The 22762-nt window shown below is 40.5% G+C and overlaps 2 protein-coding genes across 5 annotated transcripts; one reads left to right on the top strand and one right to left on the bottom strand.

The window, feature by feature from the left end:
• The first annotated feature begins 326 nt into the window (after positions 1–326).
• Positions 327–9961, top strand: pcmt1 (protein-L-isoaspartate (D-aspartate) O-methyltransferase). Of its 4 annotated transcripts, none has more exons than XM_085245857.1 (8): positions 327–759; positions 5518–5622; positions 5714–5745; positions 6492–6596; positions 6791–6911; positions 7956–8041; positions 8248–8475; positions 8952–9961. In XM_085245857.1, exons 1-7 carry the CDS (start codon positions 522–524, stop codon positions 8425–8427), a joined length of 867 nt encoding a protein of 288 aa, XP_085101983.1. In that variant the 5' UTR covers positions 327–521; the 3' UTR covers positions 8428–8475; positions 8952–9961. The 4 variants fall into 4 exon arrangements, with proteins under 4 accessions (XP_085101983.1, XP_085101982.1, XP_085101985.1 ...); XM_085245856.1 differs by having other exon boundaries at positions 328–759; positions 8248–8417; XM_085245858.1 differs by having other exon boundaries at positions 332–702; positions 8248–8417.
• A 2556-nt stretch (positions 9962–12517) lies between these two features.
• lrp11 (low density lipoprotein receptor-related protein 11) lies at positions 12518–21394 on the bottom strand. Its single transcript, XM_085245855.1, has 9 exons — positions 20592–21394; positions 19664–19821; positions 17991–18132; positions 17717–17842; positions 17065–17256; positions 13556–13723; positions 13420–13476; positions 13239–13331; positions 12518–13150 (listed from the first exon to the last, which is right to left on the bottom strand). The coding sequence occupies exons 1-9, from the start codon at positions 21157–21159 to the stop codon at positions 12996–12998; spliced, it is 1659 nt and encodes a 552-aa protein (XP_085101981.1). The 5' UTR covers positions 21160–21394; the 3' UTR covers positions 12518–12995.
• Positions 21395–22762: the final 1368 nt, after the last annotated feature.

The raw sequence follows: 22762 nt of genomic DNA, 5'->3' as shown, positions 1-22762 counted from the left end.
CCAGGCATGATAGTTTCCCTAAGAAATTCCAAACAGCATTAAAAAATATTTTATTTATTTTGAAAATATTATCGATGCGTATTTGCAAAAAATAGAAAAATATCTCCGCATTATTGTCTGGAAGAAGAGGTACATTCTTATTGTATCTAATTAGCCAATCAGCTCATTTGTGTACAAAGGTTTTATTTCGAAGGGGAAGAGTTGTCTTAGATCATCTCTGGCACCTACTAAGTCGTATGTAACTACGGTAACCCAGTGAGACCAAATTCAGCGTTTCTCACATTGTTTGCTATTTCCCGCCACCTAGCGGCCGCTACCTGTCCTAACTGCGGCAAATCTGCGTTAAGCACAGTGCGGAATGTGGCTTTGCCCTTGCATCAAACACCGTGCTTGGACACATATCTTATAAAACAGATCAACTTTTATGAATTAAAGGGTAGTGCTGTGTGTGTGGTGGGGTGTGTCTGAAAGGGGGACTCGCCGTAAACAAAACAACAAAAAAAATAATAAAAATCAATCGGATGGCCGGTGACGTATCCGCCGCTCCGCCGTCCGCTCTGGAGGTTGTCAGCTTCATCGGCAAAACGGTCGGCGCAGGCGCGGCACTGACAGCTGCTGTCTACTTACTCCGCAAAGTCTGCTTAATAATGGCCTGGAAATCAGGAGGAGCCAGCCACGCAGAGCTCGTCAACAACCTCCGCAGTGAGTCTGCATGTTTTTCTAAAAAAAGCGGCGGCGGTGGCAGCGACGCTTTTGCAGGTGCGTCGCCTGTAAATGGTTTAGTTTGGACGTTTAAGGTTAGCACAGAAGCTGGCTGGTTGCTAAGCTATGTGGTATGTTGTTGTTGACCTAGCAGCAACTCTCTCCACCCCTTTCCCAATTCACGCAAGGTAAAGATGCATCCCTTGCTGCGTTTGCAAATAACCAAGCCAACTCTTAACACTCAAATGACCTCTCCTTTGTTTGCAGTCAAGGGATTTTTGTGCAGCTAGAGCTTTTCGGCGAAGGTAGCTTAGCCTGCTAGCTCTATGTGCGTCATTTGGGACGCTGAAAGCCAAACGGCAGCGGCCCTGCCCACATCCACTAACGGCTGCCCGTGTGTCGTCCACTTTCACGCTGAATTGCAGTGACAGCTATGCATGCAAAAGCTCAGTTCGTATCGGTGGGTGAGTGAAAATGGCAGCTTGCTGTGTCACAGCTGCGGTGGGAGCAGTGACTCAGTGCTACTACGATCGATCCCATCAATCCCACATGGTTCAATCATGCTGTCATGAGGTAGCGCGAAACTTAGTCACTGACAGCTCTGCGCAGGCATGTTTCCCACATGCATTTCTGTAGACCAGAGAGTCCACTTCTGGTATAAGGTTATCTCCCAGGGCTATTTATAAGCTTTGCAGCTCAGCATATCATTACAAGCTTTAAGCTTTTGGCCGAAAGCTCTGTGGTTTGGGCCTTGCAGGGGAAATGTGCTTCACAAAGGAACAGTAAACCAGGGGTTTTCTGACTCCAAACAGTCGTTCTGGGGTTGTTTAATACAAGTTTGTGCATGTTTCTTTTATTTGGTTATTAGTAGCAATATCGTTGAAAAATATTTTTTTAATCACGACCCTGGTAACTTTCCTTTGATGGATGGCCAAAACGTCTTTGGGTTTTTATTTGTAATATGCAGGGAAAAAACGGTAAACACGACTACAACAAAACTGATAACAGGAAAGGGGGAAGCAATTATACCAAGTGTGCAAAACGCGCAGAAGTGCTAAAGTAGCAGCTGAGATATGGTCAGTTTAGAGTGTAGATGAGACAGAAAAAGAGAAAAACCCATGAAACATCAACAAAATAAATAATATAATAGGTACAACAACATTAAAGCAGATAAAATAATAAAACAATTACAAAATAGATTAAATAATGAAGTAAATATTTTAAAAAAAGGCCCTGGTTAGATCATAAAATAGAAATAAATCTAGAAAAAGGAACAGACTAATCAGTGAATACAAATAAACTCATGCAGTGCTTAAAAAAAAAAAAAATCAGCAGAATTGCACCCCTCCCAATCTGTGACCCTGATAAGGATAAGCCAAAGAGGATGGAAAATATTAGTTAAAATAAATGAAGTAAATAACATTAATGTCTATAAAGCATTCTCAGTGAAAAAGCCAGACAGAAAAGGACAATTTGAAGTTTTGAACACTTCCAGCTCCTCTTGTGTCAGTGTTATAAACTAAAAAAAATTTAGGCATGAGCAAATCAAATCCTAGTTAAAGAGACCGAAGCCGGTGCCAACATTTCTGAATCTGTAGGAACACCCCTGACATATTTCTGGGTTCATAAATGAGTCCACACAGCTTTCCATTACTCCATTATCTTTGCTGCAACAATGAAACCATTGTTTTATATATAAAAACACAAACAAACAATAAAATAAAAACTGACAAATTCATGAAAGGAAAACCTTTTCACGATTAAAACTACGCCCAATTAAAGGTTCATACTTGGGGGGAAAAAACCCCTACAACCTTTTAAGTAATTTTCTTTTCTTGAACTTTCATTTATTTGTTTTCAGTTGAATTAATTAATATGAATTAAACTAAAAACGCCACAGGCTGCTGGGCAGTGGATTTGGGCTTTTATGGATGGAAACAAAGGACATAATTACTGCGGAACAGAAGAAGACGCGGTGATTCGTTTATTGCAATTGTCTTGTTTTAATAAGCTTTGGAAGCCAAAATTCTCATTAACATTAAATTTTGCTTACATGCCGAGCTCTAGCTGGACCTTTTCAAGCCTTAACCTCTGCAAAACCAAGCTTGTTGTCAAGAAAAACACCCAAATATTTGTAGCTCGACACCTTGATAAGTGTTGGTGGTGTGACTGTTGACCTTTTCGTAAAAAAATCATGTCTTTTCACTTTTGAAATGATCCAGCTCCTTACCTTCAAGAAGCCTGATGATAACTGAGTCATCAGCTAATTTTTTGTTTCTATAACTGCTGCAGGACTCATTATTGTACATGATGATAAGTTTCATTATTAACAAAAACTTGCACCTGGTGATATTAATATGGCTTTAGTCCATATTAATGGTGTTATGAATTTAACTGGGAACACTTACTGGAAATAGAAGCATAAAAAGCAACAACATATAAAAAGAGTCAGGATTACCTTACCTAACCAAAGTCTATGTACTTGCTTGTTATTTTGGGGTGTTTGCTGTAAAGAAAACGTATCTTTTAATGATAATTACATCAAATTAACTGAATTAGCCTTAGCATTAAAACCCTTTTTTTAGTGAATCTGTACAAAAAATACATTTTGTATTAGTCTGGTGCAAACTGAAGTCAGCTCAGTGTAAAGTTTTACCTGTGTGGTCATTACTCGCTCCACTTAACTGGACACTGACCCATTTAGACACATGAATGGCTTGAAGTTAACCTGAGTTTGCGTAAGCTGCATTTAAGCAGGTCACACGCAGGACGCATGCTAATTCCTGAGTTCTTCATTGTCTCTGTCCTCCTGGTCAGCGCTCAGGACCGGTCAGAAGGTTATTGGTTTGATGCTGAATGACTCATTCATCTTTAAAGTTCAGCAACTAGTCCTGTGCTCTAGGAAATGTGAAGCATGCCTCTAAGTTGTTCACCTTGTGGGTTTCAATTTTAGAAACAGTGTGAAGTTGGAGTGTTTGCTTGGTGAATAATTAAGGATGGGAGGATCGTGGCTTGAAATGAGCCATTAGATATTAGTTGTAGATGTTCGCCTGGCAGCTTGTTTCTGTGTAATGTATCCTAAAGTGGCTCATGGATCAGAGGGTGAGGGGAGTTGGTGATGACAGCAGAGCCGGCTGTCGTTGGCTTTTTCCTGCCTCTGGCACTCACTGCTAAAGGATCCCGTTAGGAGGGATTATTGTGAAGACGCTTCTTCACGAAGCTTTTTTGTTTGTTTCTTTGGTGGCCTGTCTGTAAGCTTTGGTGTTTCTCTGCTGCACACATACTGGTCAGCACATATGGGTCACAGCCTGTGTTTAGGCTGCAATTTCTGCATTTTCTTCTTTGACAGTAGTCAAAAAAAATGCTTACTTTGATTTTCTTTGCTTTTTTTTTCTTTGGTTTGCAACTTCATCGTCATCATGCACATTCTCATCTTCCTTCATCTTATCTTCCCCGAGAAGAAATGCTCAGTGCGTCATAGGAACTCTCCTTTCAGCTCAAGCTTATTGCAGCATAATTAAGGATTGGTTCAGGCTCCTCTGATCCAGCCCTAACTCTGTTTTGTCAAAAAGGAAAGCTTTAAGTCCAACCTTAAAAGTAAAGAAGGGTGTCTGTCTCTTGAAGCCAAACTGGGAGCTCATATTGGAAGGCTCTGCCTCCCATTCTACTTTCAGAAACCAATGAAGGGGCCAATGAAGACAAGCTGATATGGGAGAAACATGACCTGTCTTTCTGGTCCTGGTTGGCTCTCATGTAACATGGTGTATACTTTACCCCACTTCTTTCTTAAAAACAAGATCCAAGTTGAATTTTACTTAAATTTCACTTAAATTAGTTGAATTTTACTGAAAAATTTTCATAACCAGGGATGGAGATGGAGGGACCTGATTCGCTCAGGCAACACCTAAAAGGAGCAGCTGAAAGCATAAGAAAACATCATCTTACTTTTGCCTTGCAATTGTCACCTGGTTGTACAAACCCCAATGCAGAGGCTTTGGGTCCCACAGTGCGACAACCACAGTTTTCCCTGCTCTGACGTCTGTTTATAGCTAAACGGACGCAGTGAGCTGAGCCTTCACGTTGCACATTTCATCATGTAAACATTAATTTCTGCCTTAAAACACCAAATTAGAAAAATTTTCCCACGATGGCTCCAAACATCCAGACATGTGTGAGTGATCTTGGTGTTGACCAAAATAATTGTAATTTTGCCAGTAATCCTGATTTATTTCTTTACTTTTTTCTCCTGATCATCTTTGGTATATTTTTTGAAAAACACGATCATACATGCCTAATGGGTTGATAAAGCGTGTTTGTCTTCCATATAAACAAGGGTTTTGGCCTTCCCTCAAATTAAAATCACCAGACTGATAAGAATAATTGCTTAATTCACTTAAGCATGAAGCATGTGTTTATGCATCTTAATGGTCAGAAATAACAGAAAATACTCGTATTTCCCTGGAGTAAGGCAACACAGATGTTTTGCTTTAACTTTGTGTGGACTGCTTGTACTTAGATGTGTAGTCACCCCCTTGAAACTTTGTTCTGAGCCAGGAAGAATAATAAATACCTGATAAATTACTATACTTTACTGCAGTGATGCAAAAATATGAAAATCCAGTAGTTTGTTAGAGCAGTCCTGTTCATGATTTGGAAAAATGAGGCTATGTACTAGTAAAAGTAGTTTATTGTTGTGAATTTGCTGTCTCATATCTCTATATTGTGTCCTCCTTCATTCTTTTTGTCTGTCTGATTCTGCTGCGGGATTATGTAATATATATATATATATATACCGTGTTCTTTTTGCCTCCTCAGAAAATGGCATTATTAAATCTGACAAGGTCTACGAAGTCATGCTTGTCACAGACCGAGCACATTTCTCTAGGCTTCACCCTTACATGGACTCGCCGCAGTCAATAGGTACGTCTGCTTGTGTACTCGCTCGCGCATCGCCGCACGGAGATCTGAGATTCAAACTAACCAAACCTACTTCCTGTCTTTTAACCAAAAGGCTATCAAGCGACCATCAGCGCCCCACACATGGTAGGACTTTAAAGACTTTCAGACATTTCTGTTCCCTGTGAATCACAGCTTTGAATGGTTTTGTTGTTGTTATTGTGAAGCTTGGTCCCATTCAGTCATTCCTAATCATCTATTTTTAGTAGATAACAGTAGCAGTTAACCAAATCCTCACAGTTTTGTGCATTTGTGCTCATTGTTGGCATGTTTCAGTCGAGTAATAGAAGCTTAAAGTGGCTCCGTTATGTTTTTCCTTATTTGCTGCTGTTGATGGCACGGGAGATGCCCATTAAACATGCCCAGGGTTTTCTTTTGTTTGTTTGTTTTTATTCTACTTTTTGTTCTGGATGATGTCACAGAGAACGATGTTTCCCAGATGTTAGCTTTTTATTGAGGTTTTTGTTCATTTATTTTTATTGTTATTTATTTTTTTGCAGAACTAATCATTTACACCTGTAGTTCCCAGGAAGGTCGCGTGAAACTTTATGGCGTCTGTGGCAGTAAATCATGGCAGCAGCCTCTTATAGCCCTTTTCTATTAGTATCATCTCGACTTGGGAGAGGAGCTAAAACGGCTTGTTTCAGACAGAAGGAATCGTACAAAGCTACAAGAATAATAAATATAGAGCTGAGGATGAGCAGGATAGGTCCACTTTAAGCATGAAAAACTGAAACAAGCCTCACAGATGGCCTGCGCTGGGATTACCGTGTGTTAGCCTGTGCTGTGTGAGTGATGGGTTGAAATGCTATTGTCTCGTTTTGCCTCCCCAGCACGCCTATGCCCTGGAGCTTCTACATGACCAGTTGTATGAGGGAGCGAAGGCTCTGGACGTCGGCTCCGGCAGTGGGATCCTGTCGGTTTGCTTCGCACGAATGGTGAGCCACACACGCGACGGGTAAACACAAACGACTTCTCTTTGGTGGCATTGTTGATTAATTGAGCTGATTGATCCACTAATATGTCAACCAATCGATGAAAATCAATCAGATTGACTGCGTTGAACATTGTGAACGTCGTGATTGAACTGAGCGCGCCCCCCACACTCTCTTCATCCCTCTGCGCTTTACAGGTAGGTCCTAAAGGGAAAGTTATAGGAATCGATCACATCAAAGAGCTGGTAGATGATTCTATAAACAACGTGAAGAAAGATGACCCCAGTTTGATAACATCGGGCCGAGTCAAGCTAATAGGTAAGACATCGCGGATGAAAGCTTTATATCTTTGTTTTTTCAGCAGACGTTTGTGGGTTTTGAGGAAGGGCTGCTGCTTCCTTGATCCGACCGAACAGCAGACAGTTTAATGTTCCCCGGTGGAGAAAAAGGCAGCAGTCAGTAAACAGTGTGCAGCTCTAAATAATTGAGCAGTGAGGACTTTTACCTCCTCTGAAGGGGGGTTCAAGAGCAGTTCAGTGAGGGGATTAATAAGAGCAGTGATGCTTATTTTTTCATTTCTCTGTTTCGTCTTCCATTTCGTAAATCACTTTTTACTGTATGTGATTACAGGTGGTTGTCGGTTTTATTAATAGCAGTGCCTTTGTTGATTTATGTTTTCTTGGTCGCATTCTTTATCAGTTCTCTTTTGGATTCCTAATCGGTTTTCTGTGGTTAGGCCTCTGCAGGTTTTCACCATCAGCGCAGCTGTTTTGCTTTTACTCGGTCTGAAGAAATGGCATGCACATGATTCAGGTTTGCAGAAGCTGCTCTGCCATGAGTCTGATTTCATTGTTTTATGTTGCACAACTGTTGCCAGTTGCCAGCAGCGACTAGTGGAGTCTGATAGATGGGCAGCCTGGATTTCAGACCTTATTCTGAAATCTTTCTGTATTTAGTCTGTTAATAACGGCACATACGGGTAAAACAAAATACTCGCAACTGGGAGATAAAAAGAAGCAGACCAAAAAAAGATTTGTCTGCTGATTGATTAGGTAAAACACAACTAATGATATTTAATGGCAAAGTAAAATTAGAGACACCCTTTGAGTCTATAAATGTAAATAAACAAAAGCAATCTGTGATATGAAAGTAACTCCCAGCCCTAAAATACTGAAATATACTAATATTGAGATGCAGTTTTATCAGCATTACTCGGCTATTTCTGGCTTCTCAGATCAGGTAAATTGTTATAAATGTCAGATGCAGCATTGGCCAAGTAATGTGTCTCGTCCCACCCTGTGAGGACATCCATCAGTGTTTTCAGTGCGACAGCTTGTGACTGACGTTCTGCTGCTGTTTCAGTGGGAGACGGGCGATTGGGCTACACTGAGGAGGCGCCGTATGATGCCATCCACGTTGGCGCAGCTGCACCCACCGTTCCCCAAGCTGTGAGTGTCTCTGAATTCTGCTGAGCACATTGTTACCCTTTACTTTACAACAAAGGCTGGATACCTAAACTGTAAACCTGCTTCATATTTAATTTAGTGTGTTTTTATATATGATCCAGTATGACTGTATCTAAATAGAATCCCTGGAATGTATTTTTAAAGCTGACTTGCTGTCCACCGCTGCCTCTCCCTTCTGCCTCCCTCAGCTTCTGGACCAGTTGAAGCCCGGCGGGCGGCTGATTCTGCCCGTAGGTCCGGCGGGGGGAAATCAGATGCTGGAGCAATATGACAAGATGGAGGATGGCAGCACCAAAATGAAGCCCTTGATGGGGGTGATTTATGTGCCTTTAACAGACAAAGACAAGCAGTGGTCCAGGTGGAAGTGACTTCCTTGTCCCTCTCCTTCCCCCTCTCTCCTTCTCACAGTGGCAAAGGTGAAATGGTGTGGCTTGGAGCAAGGCAATGGATCACAAGGGGCTGCATTTTGCTGCTTGTTGACATTTTTTTGCTTCTTCCATACCATACCAACTAGCTGCACGTTTCCTTCATCTTCTTTTAACCCCCGTAGCTCTAAATTGGTCTCAATAAAAGCTGCCTGATTAATGCACTCTGCTCTGTTTCAAACATGAGGGAATGAGCTGAAATCACAGCAGGTTGAAGGCACATGATTGGTTTCAGGAGCATGACTGCTTTGCCAATTTGGAAGCTTATTACCCAACTTCAACTCAACTACTTTATCTGATAATCTTTGAAAGATGAAAACAACTTTTCTAATGACGTTTTATCTTAACATGTTGCATGCGGTCTTCTCTTTTAACTCTGTTTGCATGACAGCAAGATTTCTGCTTGTTTTTCTTGCACCTTGCCTCAATTTTTGTGTGTTCTAATATTTAAAATGTGTTTCTCACAGGGATGAACTTTGAAGAGGAACGCAGTCCATAATCCACCTTTTAAGTTTGAACCTGGAGAAAACTTGGAATGGGTCGGACAGCCCTTGACATTTTGTTCAAAGCATAACAAACGTGCTCTTTTTTTGTTTGTTTGTTTGTTTGTTTAATTCTAACAACGGACTAGTTTCACATTTGATGACGGCCCCGAGGGGCTGCGAGGAAAGACTGCTTGACGCTCTGCACAGAAATATCGGAGAGAGATTTATTGTTTTTGTTTTCCAGGTCTGCATCCTTTTTGGTTTGTGTTCGTTTTAACCGCTGGATTTTTAGTTTTTTCTTTGTTTTTTCTTTTTGTGGTTTCACCATTTGATTTGCAGTCAAACATTTTTCACAGCATTACATTTCAGCAGCATCAAAGCTGAATGCAGGAGGAACCCCGGAAAACCAAGACGAAGAACGCCTGAGCCTGTTAGATAAATCACCTAGCTACAGTCTCTGTGTGTGTGGATCATAAAAACTATAGACTTCTCTGCTAAAGTATCAGCTTTCTTCCCGTGGCATCAGTGTTAAGAACACAAACACACACATAAATTAACACACAAAGCCTGATGTAAACCCCCACCACACACACACACACACACACATCCTGTTTTCATGTGCAGCACGTAAAATAAGTATCGGATCGTACCGAACATACTCCGAAGGGAGCAGAGCACTAATGACACCGACACATACGCACGCACATACAGGCTGTGCTTTCCACTTTGATGTGTTGCTTTCTGCCGCTGGTTTCCATTAACAATTTGTGCAGGCTCCTCTGGTGACTGACACTAAATGGGGAAAGTCACTGCTTTGCCAAAATAAACTCCAACAATATAAAGCAAATGAATGTCTGTTTTCTTGATGAAAAAAAAAAAATCATGAAATTAAAAAAAAAAGCACATTTTATTTTGGGTGATCTGAGTGATGGATTATATTTGGCTTTCACAGTTGCTGGAATGGCATAAAAATAAAGAGATGCTTATGTTTTTGTCTGCCTTTTGTTATTGAATCTGTTTTGTACAAGTCTTATTTGCACTTGCTAGACACAGTGTTAGGTACACCTTACTAATCCTGGGTTTTCCTTCAGAGATAACTTAATTCTTTGGATTCAACGAGGTGCTGGAAACACTAATCAAAGATTTTAAACTGATAGCATCGCACGGTCACGCATCCATGGTGTGAATCACCTGTTTCACCACATATCAAAGGTGTTCTATTGGATTAGGAACTGGTGACTATTGAGGACATGCAAATCATGTTCAAGAAACCAGTTTGAGATGATTTGTGACACGGTGTGTTATTCTGCTTGAAGGAGGTGGTTCAAAGGGATGAAGATGATCACAAACCATATTCGGGTATGCTGTGGTGTTTGAATAGAAGAACCTTAATAGAAGAAAACATCTTCAACATCATTACGCCACCACCAGCAGCCTGAAGCTTTGATACGAGGCAGGATAGAGCCATGCTTTCATTCAAATGTGACGGCAGTAATCAAGACTCATCACATCTATTCAATACGATTTATTCATAGAGCGCCAAATCACAACAACAGTTGCCTCAAGGCACTTTATATTGTAAGGTAGACCCTACAATATTACATAAAGCACTGGTGAGCATCAGGTATGCTTTTAGAGTATTCTATTGACTAATTGTGATGAGTCTCTGCCAACTGTAGCATCAGTTTTCTGTTCTTAGCTGACAGTAGTGGCACCCAGAATGGTCTGCTGATATAGTCCATTTGCTTCAATGTGTGATTCAGAGATACCGGGGGTGTAATGAGTGGTTATTGGAGTTGCTATTGCCTTCTTTTCAGGTCAAAGCAGTCTGGCCATTCTCTGATATCACAATGCATTTCTACCCTGAGAATTGCTGCTCACTGGATAGTTTGTTTTTCAGACCATTCTCTAAACCCTAGAGATGGTGGTTTGGGGAAACTCCCAGATCAGCAGTTCCTGAAATACTTGGATGAGCCCATCAGTCACCAGCAAACATGCTACATTCAAAGTCACTTTAATGGCCTTTCTTCCCCGTTGTGATGCTCAGTTTGAACCTCAGAAGTGTTGTCCTGACCACATCAAAATTCCTAAATCCACTGAGTTGCTTGCAGTGATTGGCTGATTTGCAATAAGGAGCAGCTGAACAGGTGTACCTAATAACGGAGCAGATGAGTGAGTAAGTTGGTACTAAATCTAGAATCAGTTCCATGTACAGCCACAATAGAAGACACAAAATGGCTGGGCATACCTCGATAGAAAAAAAAGATTAACAGATTCAGCCTTCAAGTTCTCTTCTCCATCAACAGTCGAGTCACTATACTTGTTGAAATATATGCTGATTCTCTAAAAGAACCAAGGTGGAACTGGCTCGGCACACCATCAGTAAAAAAGACAGGGCTGTGATAGAAATCCAGTTTTCTTCACGCCAAACCCTACACTGCGACAAAGTAATGAAAAGTTGGTTGTAAAGCAAAATGATTTTAAACGATTTTTTCTTGACACGATGGACTAAATGTTTGATTATCAAAATTCCAGAAATACAAGAGGGAGAGACAAATCTCTACAGATATGATGATCATCTCTAAATAAAATCGTTTTGGCAAATCCTGTTGTTAACATATATAACCCCGGTACTTTTTAATTATATAATAAACTTTAATATGTTACATGAAAGACAGCACTTTGGGGGAATACATTTATCAAAATAAATATATATATAGATATATGGAATACACTCCAATTATGTTGCCTTATTAGAGAAAAATACGCAACAAAATCATACAGGACTAGAAATTCACCAAAAGACTTTGCTATAGTTTTATATGATTCTGGCAAACTTTAAAGGAAACATATCATAATTTCCAGCCGCATAATATAACATTTTTGACTTAGCAAGAGTAGCTTCATATGATTCATAGTTCAAAATAATGCTTATTATTTTTATTTGGCATACTTGGCTTTAAAACAGACTATGCTTAAATTCAGGGGACTAAAGGTCAGCAGAAAAGCTCATGAGCAAAGCTTCGAGTGTTTAATTTTTCATTAAAAAAATAATGTTCATTAAACTTCACACTTTACCAAACTCACTCACACCCCACCTACTGTGACTCTATGCTCTACAGTCTGAGAAACACTGCTTTATTTTTCTGTTTATGCAAATATTTTATTACAGGCTGTGTTGAATATTTTGGCTGCCTGACCTTTGGGGACAAATTAAGTACACTCTGTTTTTCTGAATAGCTACAGGCCATAAACAGAAGGTTTGACAGGTGGGTTGGGTTTCTGTCCTCAGACCCATGAATGTCCGTGTGGCTGATGTGACCAAATTTGGAATATCTGCTCTCACTGACATCCTAAAGAACCAGCAGGAAGAAAAAAGGACCTGAAACAGCATTTAACAGAGTCTGAAGCCTTCTCGCTCACATATGCTGACCACATGATTAGACTCTGATTATGTTTGACATGAACATCCACCATTGCAAAAGTGTGTATATGTGTTTATGTACATGAAAAAAATCAGGTCCTATAGGACTGTAACAGGCACTCGATGCTTTTTGTGTCTGCCGTACGGCAATTTAATGGGATTAAAACACACAGCAAAAATATGGCACATTAAAGTCGCACAGAGGCAGAAATAGCGCATGTTTTGTGCAGTAAAATGAACATGTTTGTCTCAAAGTAACCAGTGTTTAATTAATCAGTTGTAATAGATAAGACAAGTGTCTATTTTAGTATCTGTATCAGAAGTAAAGGAGAAACGCTGATATTCCATCAGTGATTTTCTTAGGACATAAGTATGAATTCACAAGCATCTCAGTATGTTCGCTGAATCTATCAGCAGCTGATATACAGTGCCAGTCAGAGGGGATCGGTGTGGAGGTGTTCGGCAACGTTCACGGCAGCAGAGCTTTGGATCTTTCTAACAGGAAACGAGGATAAATTAAGAGACATCGAAGAAATGCAGAGTGCAAATTCAGAACGTCCTGGATCGGGCTCTGATGGTTCTTTTCTCGGGTCTCTGATTGGCTACAGGTACATGCCATTAATGAGGTAATCTGACTCCTCTGTAGTGAGGGGACGCGCTTTCTTCAGTTTGTGGCGGACGAGCCTGAGACGACAGCTGATCATGAGCAGCAGCAGGGCAGTGATGATTAGGCCAAGTGCCAGAGGAAGGATGGCACCTGGAGAAAGAAATGCGCCCCATTCAGAAAAGGTCATCGGATAGAGAGGGAAGAGCCACAAAAAGCAGACAGAAGCTCTGGGTCTCACCTGACTCTGGGACTGGGTGTCCTCCCATGACTGGAAATGGTTTGGAGATGGGGGCGTCACTCACTGCTTGGCTCTGGGTGGCTTTAGGGGAAGCTTAAAAAATAAAACCGCTTAGATGAGAAAACGGCTGACTCACAACACTGAATTATTGACATGTGTTTGATTCTTTGGATGAATATACCTATCTCAGTCTGCTTGGTGACTGGAGGAGCCACACTGGCAGGTCTGAAAGCTGGACCTAAAAGGTGTTCGTACATAATAAAGTCAATCTTACTACAAAATAAATCAATCAAAATGAATGTAAGGTGGGCTCTCACTTTTTTGTATGCATTCACTGACACAGTCCAACTCCTGGAGGAAGTTGTTGTGGTTTCCCTGGCAGCCTCCATACAGGAAGTGTTTGCACTCTCCCACATTTTGGTCGTAGTACCACCGTGGGAAGGTGCCTTTACAGGGTCCCACAACTGGAGCAGCAGCACATGGGTCTAAAGGAACAAGACACGGCCTTTATATTTAACACATTTAAATGATTCTTGCACAGCAATGACACCTGTTCAGAGACAGTAGTAAAAAAGCAATATCCTCTTTAGTGGCCAGCATGGGGAGACTCCTCCGGCTGGCAGAAGACTTCCAGTTGTGTAGAAGTCAGTGGTAACAGTCCTATGTGCCCTTGATCTGTGACCTCAGTAAACAATTTTATGGGCTCAGTCACCAGCTTCAGATCATAATGAATACAACAAAATGAGTTTATTTTGGAATGTATGCTAATTATTAGAGACAGGAAGGCTAACAGTAGTGTCCTCAGTTTCACTGTGCTGATCCCTCATTTGTCACATCGAGTTGAAAAAAATCAACAGCTCAAAGTTGAACACTCAGGTCGAGGCAGGAAGATGAAGTACATATTTAATACAGCCTTTCGTAGCTGGTGTTACAATTTTAATATCAAACTCTTCAACATTTGTCCTACAAATGGATTCAGGTAAATTGATTTTAGCATTGAATAATCAATATTAAATACTATTATGTAATAAAGAGATACTGTTACAGTATTAAACATACTGCCATATTAATAGAATGGCACACCACTCGAATAACCCTGACTTTACATCTTTGGGTGAATTCGGAAACAGCGAAAATGACTGTATCTGACTATTTTCAGTGTATTTTCTACTTAAACAACTTAATACTGACATATTAATAATTAAGCATAGAGGGGCACTACTACTGTTCACTGAGCCTCATCAGAAATGGTCTCAGTGCTAAGGTGGCTGTGAAGAAGCCATTCTTAAGGAAGGGAAACAGGGAGAAAAGGCTGATGTATCCCATATTACACAGAAACTGGGATAAAAGTCAGTGGCAACATTTCTGATGGAGTGATAAATCCAAAATGAAAGTATTTAGATTCAGTCTTTTTACTGCCAATTCAATAAAAGCGTAGCTTGACAGAAAAACACACAATGGAACACCATCAGTTATGACTTGGTCTTCACAGTGCCCGGACCTCAACATCATTGAAGCAGCGTGGGATTATCTTGACAGAGAACAGAACAAAAGAGGGTCAACATCCAAAAAACAGCTTTGGATGTCCTTCATGAAGCTTAGAGAACTACTCCTGAAGACTATTTACAGAAATTACAATAAAGTTTATCTAAGGGAGTTTGAGCTGTGTAGAAGAATAAAGGTACGAACTCTGTTTTGCTTTATATACTGTATTTCCATGTGTGCATGCATTTCTTGTTTTTCTAGCAAAAGATAAAGAAATGAAGGGTGACCAAAAGACTGCTGTTGACAATCTGCAGCTTTTCTATGTTTGATATCGGACATCAAACAAGCTTGGCTGTAGGACTGTTGCTTGGACTTTGTGTCTAAATAAAGAGATAAAGTGATACGGACATCTAAGATTACTTCGAGCCCTTCTACCAGCGACTTAAGATATCATCCAATGTCATCATCCACCTTGAGTGCAAAGGTCAAAGCCCTCTACACAACAGTGGATTAACTATTTTTCCTTTTGACTTTGAGCACTAAACAATGAGGTATCATCTTAGTTTCCTAAGAACTTGGACGTGCATTTGTCAAATGAAGAAAAGACTCCTGAGAATCCACCTTGAGCACAAAATATCTATAGTAAAACAGCAGTGTGGTCAGTGACATTCAGGGATCGGATGGCAGAGCGGACAGAGGAGCTTTGTTCCAGCACTCAGAGTGGATGCAGGCAAAGAGCTGCTTTCCCAGGGACCGCAGAGTGGCCCTGTGGCTTTGCCAGCATTTTGAGCTCCGTGCCATGACTCAGTGGCTGCCTACAGGCTCCATCTGCTTCAGTACCCAGACACACCAAACCCTCTTGGTCTCTTCACAAAGGGGATTCTGCACCAATGACACAAATTCCTGTATCCTACATTTTCATATTCTTCTGTTTCTCCTTTCCTAAACAGACTGCAATGAAGAAATGCTCCAAAGTGTGACTAAAGTGCTTTAAACACAGTTAACATCACCATTTTATATTAATTGCCTAAATCTGTCTAATAATGCGATAGCTGAGTACACTGTAGACATGGGCTTTCATCTATAAAGGTTTTGGCTGCACACTGTCTCAGTCGTGGCGTTGCCTCGTTGGAGGCTGGGACTACGCCATAAAACGACCTCTGTGATAACACATGCCAACCTATTTCTTCAGAAAATAGGTTGTACTTTATATTTCCTCCAAAATAAGCTTTATAGTCCATATGCTTTTTATTTCAGTGTCTAGCCCTGGACAACAAAGGTTGCCTTCCTTTCTGCTGTCCATGCTGCTAAGAATAGCTTCTTTATTTTGCTAAAAAAAAAAAAGCTTCATTATTGTAAAAATAGAAAGAAAAGAAATAACTATTAGTATTTTGTTGACCCTGCTTGCTTTACAGGTGAACTAATAACTTCAGCATCACTTTTAAGAACAGGCTAGCAGTTGGCCAATCAAACTTGGCTTACATACTGTTTTACTGGAGCCAGACCGCTGGCTGTGACAAACGACTGGCTCTAGTTTTAGTGCAGACGTCCAGCCCAACCAGTATTAATGCTAAATATTCCTGAAACTCTTAACTAATTACTAACATGAACTCTGTACAGATGTTGTGTTAACAGTTGATTAATTTTTGCTTTAATGGAATTTCTTATGTTGGACTTGCGGCACCATCTTGTGGTTTACAGTGGTTATCATGATGGAGCGAACCCTGTCCCTATTTCAACTTCACTTTATATCTCTGCATCTTGTACAAAGGCTCCTTTTAAATAAGTGTTTTTCCAAGTACCTTGGAGCATGAACACCACCAGAGACGTTATAGGAGAGAGCCAAGGCACTCAAAGAACCCCGAATAGAAATTTATGGGAGAACTACTCATCGGCCGGCCTTCCTTGAGAGCCAATCAACAGGCAGTCTGGTGATTTATGAGCCAATTGAATTGTACTGAGGCATGTCCGCAAAAGACTTTCACAGTATGTTAACCGTGTGCTGGCAGGCATATCTGAACGTCATAGTAAAGATGTAGGAAAGCATCCTTATCATTGGTCTGGTGGGGTGAACCAAGATGTCGATCATGTTGGCACTATGGACTGAGCCATCAATCAAGCCACACTCCTGTGAAACTTTGAGTTGGTGCTGCCGAAGTACAAGTTGTGGGAGAAAACATCTTTTTAAACCTCACTTTAATTTAAGTGCTTTTAAAAAAATCTTATCTGAGTAGTGATTCTATATTTGCTGCTTTTATATCCCCGAGAACATTAAAATGACAATTTTAAGATGCCTTCAGAGTGGTTTTACATGCTTTTACAAGGACTTTGACCTCTCTACCTTGACTGACTGAAGCTTCCTGCTCACTGGCACTTTGAGAAGGAGCCGCCTTGCTTGTGTCTTGCGGTGTGATGGTCTTTCTGGCTCCAGTCGGGAGCATGGAGTCGTCTTCAGCTTTCTTTGTCTGAGCGACAGGCCGCTGAGGGCTGGGCAGGTCCACAGCGTGGGTCACTGACTTTCGGCTGCCATCGACTAGAAAAAAACAAAAGAAGCCATCGCTTAAGGGAAGGTATGTTTATGGATTTTTGCTAGCATTTATATTGATGAAATGACTCAAATAATTTCAGCCTTACAAAAGACTTCTATTATCCACTCATCACATAAATATAATAACAGCTATTTTACTCACTGGTTGTAAATTTGATCTTTTAAGACAGCTGTACATTAGCATAACACATACTTTTTACAGGTTAATTGACCAACGGCTGTCTTTTTAGTCATGCTGGCTTCAGCTGAAACCTGAGTGAGTTCGGGCTTGTTCAGAAGCACACTGCCATATAAGAAAGTGTCGTTCTTGATTTATAAGAGAAAAGAGTTTTGTACTGAAATTAATTAATTTTATCTAGTATGCATAATCATTAAAAACTTTAATAGAAATGAAAATTGGATTCGTCTTCCAGCTCCAACAAAGTGAGTACTAGGTGTTTCCTACAGTTTGGGCAGAAGTCTTCGTCTGAGCGGTCTGGACAGTGCTGCTTCCCATCGCAGGCATAGGTGATGTCAATACAGCAACCGTCATCACACTTAAATTGGTAGTTTGAGCAGTGACCGGTACATACTGTGGGCACAGATAAGAATACAGTAACTACACATCTTCTCTCTTAAATGGTAAAGGAATATGTCACAAGTCACGCACCCTTTAGCGGTAATCAGTGCAGCACAAAGGAAGTTGCAGAACATAGATGGAAGTTTTGGTGATTCATTACCTTCTGCTTGGTGTTTTGGAGCCAGTACGGTGACAGAGATGTTATCGGAGCTCTTCTGTCCCGCCGTGTCAGTGACTGTCATCTGAAACGTGTAGACTCCTTCCTGGAGGCCACTGATCTTCAGCAAACCTGGATGTGTTGACTTTAGAGCACAAACAAAAAATACATCTCTGAAGCAATCAACTTCTAGACTTTTGTTTTGCCAAATTAAAAAAACACCTAGTGAGGACTTCTGTAAAACCGCACTGGGTTTTAAACATGTAGCAGTATATGCATCATGGATCATACATCCATCCTACTTACTTCTCTGACAGACTGGCTCAGCTCCACTGGCACAAGAACAGATACAGGAAATGTTCCATACCACATGCAATCAATCCTAGCAATGCACCACATCTGTGTAGCAGAGAAAATCTACTCTCTCATGCTAACGCTTTATTTTATCTTTGCACAATCACAACACTTACAGTCATACTGACGCCATCTGATCTTTACTATGCTGTTTATATTACATGTTTTTTTTGGCTTCCTACATGTTTTTAGCATTTTGCATTTTTGAATTGGACATATTTTTTGTTGTTAGATCTTACAACATTACATATTAAATGTAATTATTTCACTTTATTGAATTTATTTTTATTTGATTTTGACAAAATTTATTTTCTACTTTTCTACTTTAAGCTAATAAGGTCTACGTAAGGTCTATCTATTATCTTATCAATAAAAATCTGTACCAGGGCAGGATATACAATACATATACATAGTAATAAGTGTTGTGTTGTTTCTCCTTAGCCTTGATGATTTTGGTTTTGTGTGTTATTTTTAGCTGCAGAGTTTTGTATCTGACATCATTTGATATTTCTGTACTATTGTTATTTTTATGCCATTGTGCTGCAGTCAGAATCACTCTCCCCCCCCCCCCCCCCCCCCCAAGCATTAAAAGCAAAATTAGCAGAGCAGAATAACCTATAAAATGCTGAGACTGGGCATCTTCTGACAGCATCACCCACTAGTTTATCTTCCAATTGTTTCATTTTCCCCATACCTAGGTTCTTAGATTTCATATTAGATTATACTGCAGAGATTTTTAGACCAAATAATATTTTCCATAACTTGGCCCATGAGTTTTATATTATATTACATTATATTATATTACTGTTGCCATACATAATTTTTAAGAGTTGTGCAACCTGCTATGAACAGAGAGTTGCTCTGTAATGAGCACTGTGTCAACATGGTTCTGTACTTTCCTGCCAATTGTTTTCATTGGGAGCTATTTTCTGTTAAAGGTAGAAAATACAGAAAATTAGTGGTTTTAATATTTACATAAGAACAGGAAAAGCTGTGCAGGGTGTTTAAAATCTCTTTAATGTTATAACCACAGGACAGTGTCTTGTATTGCTGCTTACCTAAGGGCAGTTTAGAAATAATAAGCTCTTTATTTGTGTTGATCTCTGCACACAAGCCACTCTGTTGACTTAACTAATGAAAATACCCAAACGCATTTAGCTTTCTGGGTATTCATATTGCAAATGAAAACATCAGAGACACCTGAAGGAGAGAACAATAGAGATGTATATATGTGGATCTTTAGTCTAATCCTTTGTCACCGCCATAGTTAGAGGCTTTCATCTACACCTGTATAGACTGTATTGACTAAGGCACATGCTGACCTTCATATTGATGGCTGTGTCTCCTTTAATCAGACTCCACTCATAGCGGCGGATCCCGTGGTCGTCCACGCTGTCACGGCCATCCAGCACAGCCCAATCTGTGGGCAGCTGGATAACCACATCCTGTCCAGCGTCACTGCGAGGAGGCTCATCCACGTCTGCAACATCAAGCACAGGTAGATGGAAAGTGTCCTCTACATGCCTCTTTATTTACTCTCTTCATCCAATTTTCACATTAAATCATGTTTGATTCTATCGCAGGCTAAAACATGATTAGATATTTTTTGTTTTTTATTCACATATATCCTTTTAATTCCATTGCTCACGCCCAAAGCCCCTCACAAAAACATCTGCTTCTATTCTCAGGAGGGCAAGGCTACAAACCTATGAGGCAAATCATTAATCCTCTCTACTGCATTATCTGGATAAGAAGCAGGTGCTAAAGGCTGGTTCTGCTGTTAAAGTCAGTTTCTGTCAGCTGTTACAAAGCTGACAGAAAAGTTTTTATCCTGTTTTAACAGCAGGGTTTCCTGGTGGGATTAAATAAAAAAATACAGTAAAGTGACAGAAAATTACCCAAATAAGGTTTTTGCCACAAACCTGAGGAAAATTAATAAATTACTTTTGGTATCTTAGCTTATAACACCTCATATAGAAGATTACAAAAGCCCATCCAATATGATCATCGGTGATCTAATTATAACATCATAATTCAAGAAATAATTGCTGTCATAACAGGAAAAACATCCTAATGAATAATAACTTTTTCAGCAACCATTAGCAAACATGCTATTTTCTATTGCTCCATCAATTTTACTTAAACATACATGAAGGCATGGACATCCTATCATTTTCTAAATAACCTATCAGTTATAAAACAGTTCTTAACCCAGTAACTAACACTGCGTGTGTCTGCAGGGTCTCCCACCTGCATCATCCTCATCAGGAGCTTCTTCTCCGGGCCTCCGGGCTGAGTCGCTAGATGACACAGGGAGGTGTCCCTGCGTTGTGTTGGGAGTCCGGCTGTATGTCGTGAAGCCTTTCTGAGCCGAGAAGGCGCACACATTCTTACTCCTGTAGGTGCAGTTAAACAGGTAGCAGCGGAGACTGTCCCCGGGCTGCCTTTGGTCCTCGTGAAGCACCGCAACTGTGCAGTGAGGCTGGGAGCAGCAGGCGTGCACACAGTCCTTCCTGGTGTACACCCTGTCCGGCGCCAGCAGGAAGGTGGCTCCTTGCTCGATGGAGTCCTTGGCCCGGATGATGCGATCCCCCGCGGCACTGAAGTCGCCCACGCAGGAGTCCATCACTTCACCTGTCCTGTAGGTCTGGTCCTGCTGCAGCTGTTTGCGGAATTCCTCCAAGAGCTCCTCCACCCCGGATATTTTGGATTTCAAGTCCGATATAGGCGAAGATCGAGCGTCGATGCTGCCAAAGGTGAGCAGCAGCAGCAGCCCTACACAGGCGAGCAGCAGCCGGGGATGCTGAAGCAGAGCCATGTTGTTGATCACACAGTCAGACGGCGTCTCCCTCTGCCTCCGGCTGGCCTCCCGCTCATGAAACTCCTTCCCGGCACAGACGGCCTTCCTACATTAAATATATCCCTGTTAATATCGTTTAACGCCACTGCTAGGCTGAACAACCAGCTGTAACCGTAGAGCCGCGGAGCTTACAGTTCGTCCTTAGACTGTGCTGGAAATCTGCTGTTGTCATGGTGAGGGGGAGTCGGCGATGGCTGCTGACGTCACGGGGATGAATAAACAGGACGAAAAGCAGCTCACCTGTTAACTGCTCTCATCCACCGGCGGGGGCTGTTTGAGTCAGTGTCGTATATTTTTAATTAATCTATCATGTTAAAATAGTTTTAAAATCTAAAAATCTTTTAAAATCTTAACTAATGATGATTTGAAGAAAAAAATAAAAGACATAAAATATAAATAAATTCAACAAATACATGGAAATAAGACTTCCCATCTCTCCTAAACATTGATTAAATCTTTACTATCCCATACTGCAATACCTGCATTTATTTATTTTATATTTTTGCTCATTAAAATTTTAATTGAATTATGAATGTAACTGTTAGATTTTATATTTTCATGAGTTTTTCCTTTGTTGAATTATCAAGTGCTACTAGACTCTCCCTGATATTATTAATAGTGAGTGATAGTAAGTGTAGCCTTGTTATGGATTGTTGGAAATAGTATTTGTATTCTGTACTTAGTCTGTGGGGGGGGATCACACAAGATTTAAGGCCAACTTCAAATTATACCTGTTAACTTTTTAAATATCTTTAATTCTACAGTCTGGTGTTTATTTGCTTTCCTATATTTGCATATCTGTGTATAAACCTAGTTTAATAGGCAGTGCTTGGTAGCAATGTCCCCTTCAAAACTGTTTATTAACATATTACGATGACTACTTTGTACCTTATTGCATAATATTAGATAATTTAATCCAAACCAATGCATTGTGCAATAGAGTTTTGGTATTTTAACTGTTCCTAAAATGAGATCCAAGTGTGCTCCTCAGGGTGCTACTAAGATAAGATAAGATAACCTTTATTAGTCCTACACGTGGGAAATTTGTTTTGTCACAGCAGGAAGTGGACAGTGCAAAAGTTATGAGGCAAAAATTAGAATACAATAAGAATAAATACAGTACACAACTGTACAGAATAGAATAAAATAAAATACTATATACAGTAGAATAAAATAAAATAAATATACAATAAGATAAAAATAGAATACAAATACAAATACTATATACAACTGAGTAAAAATACAACGATGACAGAAAGGATTATTGCACTTAGTATTATTGCATATGTATGGATGTGTGTGCTTGATCAGTTAAAGTCTTTATTATGGAGTCTGACAGCAGTGGGGAGGAAAGACCTGCGAAATCTCTCCGTCCCACACCGTGGGTGCCGCAGTCTCCCACTGAAGGAGCTGCTCAGTGCTGTCACAGTCTGCTGCATGGGGTGGGAGATGTTGTCCATCAGGGATGACAGCTTAGCCGCCGTTCTCCTGTCACTCACCACCTCCACTGGGTCCAGAGGGCATCCTAGAACAGAGCTGGCCCTTCGGATCACCCTGTTCA

Source organism: Mchenga conophoros, linkage group LG15, assembly GCF_057382185.1.
Source record: "Mchenga conophoros isolate Kocher_MC1m ecotype Shallow Benthic linkage group LG15, M_conophoros_male_GT1.1, whole genome shotgun sequence".
In the NCBI taxonomy this organism is placed as follows: Eukaryota; Metazoa; Chordata; class Actinopteri; order Cichliformes; family Cichlidae; genus Mchenga; species Mchenga conophoros.
This window is presented reverse-complemented; position numbering and strand designations above follow the sequence as displayed.

Coding starts and splice junctions, on each gene's coding strand:
- lrp11 (XM_085245855.1), bottom strand. CDS start 21,159: ATGGCTCTGCTTCAGCATCCCCGGCTGCTGCTCGCCTGTGTAGGGCTG. Junction 17,257..17,716: donor CGAAGACTTCTGCCCAAACT/GTAGGAAACACC, acceptor GTTTTTTTCTAG/TCGATGGCAGCCGAAAGTCA. Junction 13,477..13,555: donor CAGTGAATGCATACAAAAAA/GTGAGAGCCCAC, acceptor AACACCTTTTAG/GTCCAGCTTTCAGACCTGCC.
- pcmt1 (XM_085245856.1), top strand. CDS start 522: ATGGCCGGTGACGTATCCGCCGCTCCGCCGTCCGCTCTGGAGGTTGTC. Junction 6,597..6,790: donor CGGTTTGCTTCGCACGAATG/GTGAGCCACACA, acceptor TGCGCTTTACAG/GTAGGTCCTAAAGGGAAAGT. Junction 8,042..8,247: donor CACCCACCGTTCCCCAAGCT/GTGAGTGTCTCT, acceptor TGCCTCCCTCAG/CTTCTGGACCAGTTGAAGCC.